The sequence below is a fragment of the Blastomyces gilchristii genome (genome assembly GCF_000003855.2).
Source record: "Blastomyces gilchristii SLH14081 genomic scaffold supercont1.76, whole genome shotgun sequence".
Lineage (NCBI taxonomy): Eukaryota > Fungi > Ascomycota > Eurotiomycetes > Onygenales > Ajellomycetaceae > Blastomyces > Blastomyces gilchristii.
The window spans coordinates 1-12,596 of NW_003101607.1; the positions used below are offsets into that span (position 1 = coordinate 1).

The 12,596-nt window shown below is 29.0% G+C and overlaps 1 protein-coding gene across 1 annotated transcript; it reads left to right on the forward strand.

Annotated features, from left to right (window-relative positions):
* Positions 1 to 1,536: 1,536 nt before the first annotated feature.
* Positions 1,537 to 2,695, forward strand: BDBG_18110 (uncharacterized protein; the record flags this gene model as incomplete). Its single annotated transcript, XM_031725693.1, has 4 exons — positions 1,537 to 1,868; positions 2,020 to 2,043; positions 2,278 to 2,350; positions 2,558 to 2,695. Coding segments are annotated over 4 exons (566 nt in total), but the record flags the coding sequence as incomplete, so codon positions are not given.
* Between the last annotated feature and the right edge of the window lie 9,901 nt (positions 2,696 to 12,596).

Below are 12,596 nucleotides of genomic sequence, written 5' to 3' on the forward strand. Positions count from 1 at the left end.
TCATGTATGTCAAAGCTTTCATAAAATGAAAATATTATTACAAGGCCTGTGTTAAAAAGATCAATTATTTAAAACAGATTAAGGCCTGATGACTGATAGAGAGAACATCATAAATGAGTATTCTTCACAGTCAATGAGTATTTGATAAAAAGTTCAACAATATAAGTGAGATTATTCACTATAAGACCTGCTGAGTTGTCTGCAGAAATCATCAACAGAAGAAGATTAATTACTCAAGAATCTTTGCATCTGTTATCTCTGCATTCATCTCTCAAGCTCTTATCATAAGACAATCTCAGCATCTCAGAGCTGATATGTCCTGCAGATTAATATGATGACTGCTTTTTTAAATACTCAACTGTCTGTCAATGAATGAATATATATGAATCAACTCACAGAATTCTATGAAAACTGTGATAATCTTGTGTATGAGTTGATACAGAGACTCTACAGTCTTAAGCAAGTAGTACTCTTATAATATAAGAAGCTGTGAAAAATGCTATTACACTCAGACTTCTGTGTCAGTCTCTATAATATCAGACTATTTATTCATGATGAAAGACAGATCTATATAATTATCTATATAGATAATGTTCATCTCTACAGTCTGAAAATCAATGATGTGAACTGAGTCAAAGTCAAAATCACTGCTAATTATGAGATCAAGAATATAGAGAATTTTAACTACTATCTGAAAATGAAGATTGATAGAGATTTAACTTTATTAACATTATCTTAATCTCTCTTTGTAAGAAATCTTCTGAAGAAATTCTCAATAAATGACTATCACTCTACATTCACTTCTATGAAGAAGAATGTTGATTTTTATAAATAATGATAAGAAATCAATTATATACACAGCAGAATTTATTCTACAGTTCTGTGATTCAAAGGTTGCTTGAGTCGACAGATGTATGCCGGCTTCTTATATATGTTATACTAAATTAATTAGTGGCCGCTATAGCCCCTTTACATTCGTAAGCATGTTCGGAAGCGGCTGCATTATTATTCAGCAGTTGTATGTTCTTCTGAACCACATTCTTCCCTCATCAAATCCAGTCACACTTATGTGATTATGATGTAAGCTGCTTCTCAGAGAAGCTCTCACTATTTTACATCACTTATTCACTAATATTTTCATTCTTCAATTATCATCTGTTATTATCATCATTGAACATCACTATCTTGTACAAGATTTCTGTCTCTCTCTCTTCATCAAGCTCTTTTCAATCTGTTCATCTATCACATTATACACATCTCTGACAATGACTTCTCATTCTCATAACAAGTGTTGTCATAGTGCTCATATCAGGCAGTTTATTAGCAGTAAGTGTAATATGTTGTGAAATATGATCAGAACTTGTTTTCTTCTAACAATTATCAGAATATATTATTATAAATGATAGATCTTCTTTATCTTCTTATACACTCTCAACCTTCTTTTCTCAGCAGCATCTGATCATGTTTTCTGATTGTATTTTCTAGCATGATTTTGCATGAACACAGATGCTGATATATTTGTTTTGATTTATATAGAATCTTCATGCATTGACAGATCTGTATTCACAGATAATAGTGAATGTCTCAATATTAAATCATTGATTAAGAACTTGAAGACTGTGATAATGAAGAAATTGTCTGTGTTATATATAACTGAGTCTCTCATATTTCTCTCTGCCTCTTCTATTATTTCTCTTAAATCTTCTATACTTATCTCTGTATCTGATTCTCTCACTTCTGCTACCTCTGCTCTCACTACTCTCACTTTCACTACTTCTGCTCTCTCTGTCTCTGCTGCTTCTACTGTTATTATTAACTCTTCTCATTTCAAGAAGATATTGCATAGACTTGATAAATCATGTTTCTCAGTATGTACACTCTCACTCTTTCTGCTGATCTCTGGAATAATTTATTATATAAAGACTGCATATAACACAACTATCTGAAGCTCAGTCACAGATACTGATTATTACATTTATTTTAAATATTTGTGATAAGATAATTATGTATTTATATCAGAGAATTACTTCTCTCTTTAACAGTGTTAAGATTATAAGTCTTTTTCTTTTTTCTTTTCTTTCTAATACTGATTTTTCTGTTCTTAGAAAAAATTATTATGAGTTTATTATATATGAGTATGATATTTATAGGACATTAAGAACTTTTTATAACTGTTAATTCAATATTGTAAATACATCTGCTCTGATGAATTTCTTTGAAATGATAAACTCATATCAGTCTATTCTATAATATCTATCATCTGACTTTATTATACAGATGAAGAATATCTGTGTTTTCAGAAACAGAAACACAGATATTATACTCTTTTACACTTATAAGTGTGAGACTTGTATATCTTATCTGAGATATTATCATGAAAATGAGCTGTTTATATATCGTATTCTTCTCTCTGCATTCTCTTATATCTCTCTCTCTCTTTCTGAGAAGTCTTGTGCATGTTGTAATTATGTATACAGTTCTAAGATCAGCAGATGTTTATTGAGTAACTGTTCTCATCTCTGATTTTGTAATTTCATATACTAATAATGATTCTTAGTTGCTTCAGCATCAGAGGTCATTTTAATCTCTGAAGATGACAATGCTACTGAGACTATCTTCTTCTATCTTCAAGCTTCTCTCATTGTTTTCTCTTTCTTCTTTATAAAGAAGGTTGTACATACACTGAGTTATAAGTGTTTAGCTCTGAGTGACTTCTGCTATTATTCATCTGATCTGTCTGTGTCTTTTTCTACAGTCTCTCTTATCTTTACTTTCTCTGTCTTAGCTTCTAATTCTGCAGATTCTGCACTCTTCTTCAATTTTTCTACACACACATATACACATTTCTATATTGGCATTTCAGTCAATCTTGTGATAAATGACATTAATGTTGTATGCAGAGTGATAGAGAAATCAGAGATATATACAGTGTTATTATAAGAGTGACTTACAGCTCTTGAATTTCTTACAGATCTTGAGTTTTAAGATTTCCTTTGTTTTCAGTGTTTTTCAAGTGATATGATGTTGAAAATAGATTAAACATGTGATGTATGAAAAGAGATGAGATGTATATAATAATATTTGTCTTTTTACAGCTGACTCTTACAGTTGATAATTAATTTATTATCTCTTAAGTTCTTCTCTTTTCTTTTCTTATGTCTTTTCTTTGTCTGCTAGTCACTACTCTTACACAACCTCTATATAATACAGTGTTCAGTGACTAGATTCAGCAGCTTTCATCTTTTGTGATTCTGCTTTATATATTATACTGTCTCTCTTCATCTGCTCAGACTACTACAGTGAATAGCTTATTGAAACTAATCTTATCTGATCTCTGAGTGTCTTTAGAGATTGAGATAACTTAATCTTATATATCTGCAGATGTTTCAGATGCTTCATTCTCTGTAGTCTCTGCAATTGAACTAATATAAACAGTTGAATTCAACTCTGAATCTCTTTTTCTTCTGCAATCTGACTCATATACAAGTCTGCTGCTTTGAGACTGATCTTTACTGTATTACATCTGCTATCTGCAGTGTGATATTATACAGTCAGCTACAGTCTCATTACTTATTAAAGTGTGATATTCATCTGATTTCTTCATTGCTTCTCATTCTTTTCTTATAATTATAAAAAGATTGAAATAAGTGAGATTATCTGATTTGTAAGTGTCTATGATTTCTCTTACTTTGTAAGACTTTTTAATTGTAAGCTTCTTCTTTTTCAATACTGATAATAATGCTGTAGATGATTATAATTCACTTAAGTTTTACATCTTCATCTTTATAAGATGTGAATTAGTTATTAAGTTGTATAAGATCTGTTCCTCTGATTCTTTCAATGTATATATTCTCAGAGAATGTGATTTAAATATTTTATAGAGCTCAAATCATCTAGATTGAAACTTCTCAGAACTCTCATTATATATAAGAACTTATATTTTTATCTTGAGACTTAATTTCTTAACTAGTGAGTCTTGTATTCTTTTCAATTGAATTGCTCAGTTCAGAAGTAGCTTATTAGCTTTTATATGTACATGACTGATCTCTTTGAATCTTGATTCTGAATCTATGACTGCTGTATCTATGACTGCTGTGATTACTGCATCTATAACTGCTGTTCTCTCTCTCATCTTTTCTGAAGCATTCTTCAGAATGCACGGATGCAATCCATATAACAGATAGAATAATGAACACTTAAAGACTGCATACTGCTGAATTCGCATGACTAATAGTACCTGTCTAAGATATTCATCTCATAATCTCATAGACTTACTCACTAGATATTTTATCAGCATGTTGCTCAGAATTTCATTCAAGTGTTTCATCTTCATTTATCTGTAGATGATATAGTATTGTTTTACAATATCTTGTCTGTAACTGTGTCATAAAATGTCTCACTGCTTCTTCTATGAGATTCACACTATTATCAGTCAGAATTTCATGTGATATTTCATAGTTAATGTAGATCTCATCATGTGTAAGAACTTCATCACTATCTTCTTAATTATCTCTGAAACTGCTTTCACTACTGATCAATCTGTAGTGTATTTAATAGTAGTGATTATTCAATGATTTTCATTTAGTATTTATAGTAATATATCTATGAGATTCATCTCTCATCACTTGAATAACTGTATCATACTTTTCATCTGATATTATTATTATTATTATTATTCTTCAATTATAGATGTATGCAGTCAGAGACTATAACATCTACCTGAGAACTTTTAGCTCTCAGGGTTTTTTCTATATCTGTAAAGTTAACTATTATACATTCATCAATTTCAGATATATAAAATCAGAAAATTCCAGCTCAGAATACAAAAACTGTTTATAAATTACAGTATTTTAATATCTTCTAATACTTTGAAATCATTTGATAATATCATGATAAAAGAAAAGAGAACACAGTCTTAAAGATAGACATATTAAATAAATAGATAGAAAAGAATTGAAAGAAAAAGATAAAGTAAAGAGAGACTGTAACAAAATAAATTATTAAAAGATAGTATATAGCTGTGACAGGCTGCGCCCGATCAATCATATAGACTATTTCATTACACTTCATAGATTCTTCCACTTCATTCTTGAACACGTACACTCTGATTCTCAGCCATCTTTGATCGCCGATCCTCAGCCGCCACAAACATATATAGATTCTTCCGCCCCAAAGCTTCACTGCATATGCCATCACATATATGTATAAATATTCACTCTGATTGCTGATTCCCACACTTTCTCTTTCTTTCCTTCTCTAATGTTTTTCTCTTTATTATATAAGACCTATCAATATAATACTGATCTATTCAGTGTAGGCCTCTTACACTAGAAAAACATTCATTATCTTCTTATTAGAAATGATTATTCACACATTGTCTTCTCATTAGAAACAAATTACTCACTGAGATATCTGAATGTGTAACAACACATAAGAAATAGAGAAACAGTCAAATAGTTAAGTGAACACTGAGTTATCAGATAGAAGCTTGCTTGCCAGTTACTCTGACTCTGTAATAAGATCTTACAAAGAGAATATCAGTTAAAGACCTGAGAGTCCTGACCTCAGATGTATGAGATATTCATATGATTACACATTCAATGATTAATATAACCATGTCTAACAATAATATGAAACTCTCAAATATGAGTATAGATGTGATATCACAGTGACTCTGAGCAATGTTGAAATTATAATAATAATAAATAGCTGATATGCATGTCACTCAACAACTTCAATACAAAGAGATTCAATGATTAATTCATATGATTCTAACACCTACAGAATTGAATACAAAAGCACTGAAGAAACACTTAGATACTCTCACACATTTCAATACTTTCAATCTCACTCTCTACTCATCATGAAGAATGAAAATGCTTATGAAACTGAGTGTAGATGAAGATACTATCAGTTTATTAACTAATTAAGATTGATATATTAATAGATAATTGAAGGATTGTGTGAAACAGAAGTTTCATTCATGAATGAAAGCATATGAACCAGTGTTGCAAATGCCTGATAATATTATCAAATATCTATGTTCTGTTCTAAGACACTGCCATGCAACAGAAAGCATTAGATTAGTTACAGAGTGCTTAACAGAGAAACACTTCTCTTACAACATTCATTTTTAACTTCAATATCAAGATTCTAGAAGCAGGTGATTAATCTTGAGAGAATTAAATGAAGATTAGTATGCTTAAGAAGATATTAACTTTCAAACTCTTACAGACTCTTATAAGTGTAGATGATGATCAGACTTATAAAGATTTCTACACACAGCTCTGAATATTAAACAATCATCTTATCAAGCTCAAGAGTATACAGAACAGTGATAGAAGATATTACACTTCAGTCATTTATATATCTGCACTGAAGAACAGCAATGATGCAGATGTTATGAACTGAATAGATTCAAATGTCTATATATAAGCAAGAGTTTTCACTGTTTAAACAGGCTTCTGAGTTTCTGAGATCACTTCTGAAGAAGTCACTGATCAATGTCAACATAAAGTATACATCAACTGTACCTGATTGAAATACATCACTTTCAACTGCTAATTGATCTATGTGTCTTCACACTTGAGAGAGAGATCAGTGCCTTCTCATTTGAAGAATGAATCAGTGCCTGTCCATGTCAACTATGTTACATTAGAGGAAGATTCAGAAGATAACTATAAGAATGCTCTGATGAAACAGAGAAAAGATTAGCTTCTATTCAAATTCACAAACAGAAGCTTGAAGAGATCAGATAATAATAATTTAAAGAGAAAATAATAATGAATGCAATTCTTGTATCTACTGTGATTGATAATATGTATAATATAAAAGCCATGATAGACAGCAGTCTATATTACTATACAATGATAAAATCTTCAGTTGTAAGATATTATAATCTTTAGTATATCTCTTTATCAAAATCCTGACTTCTTGCAGAATTTGATAATTTAAAAGACATTTGTATCTGTTACATGATGAAGTTGATTATAGATGTGAAAGAACATCAACATGAAGATGTCTATGTATATGAAGTTGATAATCTTGATTATAATCTTATATTAGAACTTGCCTGACTATCTGAACAAGGCATCTTGTTAAATGCTTGAAACAGAAGCTTGATATTCTCTAATAATAATAGGATTCACAAAGATGATATTCATAAGATCATGAATCTGACATAGATCTCTGTTAATATATATAAACTGCTCTGAAAAAGAAGTTGCTGATAGCAGAATCATGTGATAATCTATTCTGTCAGTCTGATCAATATTAAAAAGACTCTAGAAAAGTTATTCTATGTTATAATAACAGATTCTTATATAAAACTCTCTCAATAATATCATAAATATCTAGATATCTTCTGACAAGATAATAATATAAACATATCTCTCTTACAAGATCTGAGAGTGAATCACAGTATCAAGTTAGAGAAAAAGAATGATAAGAACTCTGAACTGTTACAAGACTCTCTTTATAACATGTTCTGAGATGAACTTCTTCTTCTTCAAAAGACACTCAATGATGTGTTGAATAAAGAATTTATATATATTAGTAACTCTTTCACTGCAGTCTCTATTCTCTTTGCAAAGAAATCAGATGAAGAACTTTGATTCTGTGTGAATTATCAAGAATTGAACAGATTAATGAAGAAGAACTGTTATTCTTTATCTCTTATTAATGAAACTCTAGCTTGTATTGAACAAGCTTAATAATTTATAAAGTTAGATGTCATCACTATGTTTCATAAGATCTGCATTGCTGAAGGAGATGAGTGACTTACAGTATTCTGAACATGATATAGTCTCTTTAAATGAATAATCACACTCTTTGAACTGATCAATGCTCTCAGTACATTTCAGAAGTATATTAACTAGACACTCTGAGACTTTCTTAATGAATTTGTATTCACTTATCTAGATAATATTCTCATCTTCATCAATGAATTCAGAAAGAAATATCAAGAGTATGTATAAAGAGTATTATAATGACTATAAGAAACAGAACTATTAATTAATATTGATAAGTATGATTTTGAAGTGAAGAGTACTAAATACTTAGATTTTATCATAGAAGCTGATAAGAGAATTCAAATAAATTCTGAGAAGAACTCTATTATTCTCAAATGAAAAGCTTTATACACTGTGAAAGATATATGAAGCTTCATTGAATTTACTAACTTCTATCAGTGATTTATATAAAACTTCTCAGATATCATAAGATTATTTACAGAACTTATCAAGAAGAACTCAGTATTTCAGTGATCAGTGAATGCTGAAGCTGTGTTCACACAGATAAAGAAGATATTCATCAATACTTCTCTGCTAATGACATTTGACTCTGATCATAAGATAGTTATTAAAGCTGATTTCTCTGACTATGTAACAGAAGAAGCAATATTGTAATATAATGATAAAGATATTCTATAATCATGTATTTTCATGTCTAAGAAACTGAGTCCTGCTGAATGCAATTATAAGATCTATGATAAGAAACTTCTCACAATTATATAGTGTTTAGAAGAATGAAACTCTGAACTTCAAAGTATCTTCAAATTTGAGATAATCATAGATTATAAGAATCTCAAATACTTCACAACTATCTGTAAACTCACTGAATGACAGATACAATGATCTGAGTTCTTAAGCCACTTTCATTTTACAATACACTACTTATCTTTTCAGGCTATGAGACAGTTATACATAGCCTGTATTACCTCAGTAGCTGATTATGGAGTTCAAGTTTGATGGAATAATCAAGATAACTTCACTGAACTGTTTCAAAGTCTACAAAACAGAGCTTTGAGAAGAATTCTGAAAGCATTCAAATCATCTCCTATTAAAGCAATGAAAATTGAAGCTTCAATTCCATCTTCTGCTATTTGATTTGAAAAGACCTGTATGAACTATGCTCTGAGAGTCATGAAGATGAGCTCAAATCATATAATCAGAGAAAGAGTCTCTTCTTCATTTTCATCAGTTAACTCAGGAAATGAACTGGATTAGAATAGATTTCTTGATTGAAATGAGAATAATGCTTTAAAGAAAATGCTCTCTCAACTATATAGACTATATTCACTTATTAAGAATCAATTTTCTTTATTAAATGTTGAGAAAATTGATCATGAGAAGATATCTCTCTGAAGAGAAAAGCTGAAATCTCTCATAGACTTACAAACAAGTGAACTATCTAAAGAGAGAGAATATGAACAGCATTTGAAGATCTCTACAATCAATATAAAAGACTCTATTCTGATTTACTCAGATGACTCAAAAAATGAGAATTTGAATAGATTAGATGCAGACATTGCTTATACTGAAGATAATATCAATTTTATCTCAGATTTCTGAAATTTAGACTGTGAATCTGAAGTCTTTGATGCTGAACTATTTATAATAGTGAAAGCTTTCAAACTCATTGAAATAAAATCTCATAAAAGAGAAAATAGTTTAAAAGAGATATAAATATTCTCTGATAGTTAAGCTGCTTTAAAAAGACTTAGAAATAGTCAGATTCATAATGATAAATGAATCTGAACTGATTTTAAACTCTGTTTTAAAAATTCAAAAGAGAAGAATATCAAAACTGATAATTCATCTGCATTGAGTTTCTGCTTATATGAATATTCATGATAATGAATTGACTGATTCAGCTGTAAAAAAGAGTTCAGAATTAAGCAGATTTATTCAAAAAACAGTGTTCTGATCTTTCATAAAGAGAAAGATAAAAGAATCTTGTTTAAATAAGTGAAATGAAAACTGACAGAAATAAAAGAAGAGCATACATTATTCAAGATTTGAGATAAAATTAAAGTGAAAATCTTGTTCAATTAAATATAAAAAGAAAATATTCTCATTCATAATTCAGCTAAAACTAGGATATGATTATTTCAAATTCTATATATAAAGATTTGATGATAGATTTGATTCAACAGAGTGCTCATTCTGCAATACAAATGAAAATCCTGAGTATATTATAATATATTGTACATTATACAATAGTCTCAGAGTCAGATTAAAGAAGAAGTATGATTTAAATCAATTAAATATGAGATTCTTATTCTCAACTGAGACAGGAATTAAATACTTAATAGACTTTCTATCAGAAACTCAAGCAGCTATAAGAAAATGACTCAATTCAGAAGTATCTGAATGTGAAGAGGTGAAAATTGATTAGATATAGTCTGTTAAAACAGCTATATACTATCTTTTAATAATTTTATTTTGTTATAGTCTCTCTTTACTGTACTTATTTCTTTCTGTTCTTTTCTATCTATCTATTTAATATGTCTATCTTTAAGACTATGTTCTCTTTTCCTTTGTCATGATATTTTCAAATGATTTCAAAGTATCAGAAGGTGTTGAAATACTGTAATTTGTAAACAGTTTTTATATTCTGAGCTGGAATTTTCTGATTTTGTATATCTGAAATTGATAAGTGTATAATAGTTGACTCTATAGATATAGGAAAAACCCTGAGAACTAAAGGTTCTCAGGTAGATATTATAGTCTCTGACTGCATACATCTATAATTGAAGAATAATAATAATAATAATACAATACACTACTGTTCTGACAGTCAGAACTTGATAACAGATACTCTCTTATAACAAGAGCAAAGATATATTATCTGATATAACAGATACTCACTGAATGAACTGAGAACATCAGCTCTTGAATCTGAAGATACTAGTTGATCAAGATGAAAACAGCTCATGACACTATACATGCTTCTTCAATTAGAACTGTCACTGATATCTCAACTTCTTTCAAACCTATATTAGATGAACTATGATATACAGCAGCTCAAACTGATGAACTTCTCTAAACACTCACTGAAGCAGTATAATAAGAAGTACTCTGATTTTTCTCAGAACTATATATAAGAACTGCCGAATTTTGATGCTGAGCAAAAATATGTCATTTCTCATTCAAGCTACTACTGCTTTTTATCTCAAAAATCTGAGATAAAGTCAAGAGTAGTGATCTATGAAAGAAAGAGATCAAGATATCAATTTAATCTAAGATTTGATATCATGTCTGACCCTGATATTCTGATGAGTGATATTATAGATAAAGAGAATGAGTTTGATACTATACAGCTTATAAATATCTATAATGAAAAGTTATTGAAGAAAAATAATAATATCTGGATAATTAATAGAGGATTTCTGAACATAACTTTATCAAGAAACTTCATAATTATAGACAATTTTAATACACATTATCTCTGATGAAATTCAGAATGTAAAAGAGCAGTAAGAGCTGATAATCTGATTGAATAAATCTTTAAGTATTTAATAGATTTAGTTAATAAGTCTGATCAATAAACATTCTTTAGAAAAGATATAAAATAGAAATCTATTATAGATCTATTCTTCATATTATAAAATCTAATAAAAAAAGACTTATAAACTGATTTATTAATTTAAATAAGATATCAGAATCAGATTATAAGATTATTCAATTTAATATTGAACTGAGTGAGAAATAAATGAGTGAAAATTCTCTTCTCTCTAATCAGTTTAACTTTAAAAAAGCTGACTGAAAGATAGTTAAAGAAAGTATAAAACTATTAAAATCTGAAAAGTAGAGTGAGCTGTATTGAAATTCTGATCAAGATATCTTAAATGAAATACTTAAGAATAGAGTAAAGCTCATTACATCTATTATTCTAATAAGTATTAAAGATAATATTTTAAAGAGAAAGTCTTCTAAGTATTCAAAATCTTGATAAAATAAGAATATTATATCTAAAAGAAAATAATTAGCTACTACTAGAAAAGATTGAAAGAATGATATAATTTCTAATAAAGAGTTTAAAACTGTCAGAAATGAATATTTTTCAGATATTAAAAAAGCTAAAACAGACTACTGAAATAAATTTCTTAAAGAAGTATAAGAAAAAGAAGTTTTTAAAGCTTTTAATTATACTAAAATAAGAAGTGTAGTAAAACTTTCAATCTTAGAATATGAGTTTTAGAATAAATTATACACAGTAAACTCTTTTGAGAAAAAATATTAAGCTTTTATAAGAACTCTCTTTCAAAACTTATCAGATTCAGATTCAGAGAAAGAGAATATATCACTTTTTAACTATATTAATAAAAATAACTGAGAATGATCTAATCTTACTCAAGATAAATTAGAGTTAGCTATCTTCTCAAGTTCAGTTAAGACTGCTGCAGAATCTGATTCAATTAATCACTTAATTATTTAAAATACATACTTCTACTTAAAGAATGAATATTTTGAGCTCTTTTTTTAATCTCTTAAAAAATGAATATTATTCTGAATACTGAAGAGAAGTCACTGAAGTGATTCTTATAAAATCTAATAGAAAAACTTCAATTTCTAAGTTATATAGAGCCTCAGTGGCCGAATGATTAATGTGGCCACCTGGTAGCACCTTGGTGTGAGAAACCAAGGCGCGTGGGTTTGAAACCCGCAGGGGATACATTAAATCTGGAACTCAAGCACCTCAGGTTCCTAATAAATACAGAGGTGTACAAATCGCTCCAATGAATTGCTCTATGTTCCTGGGCTGGGAAGTTATTATTGCATGTATCTAATTGTCACTTCTTTGTATTTCCTATG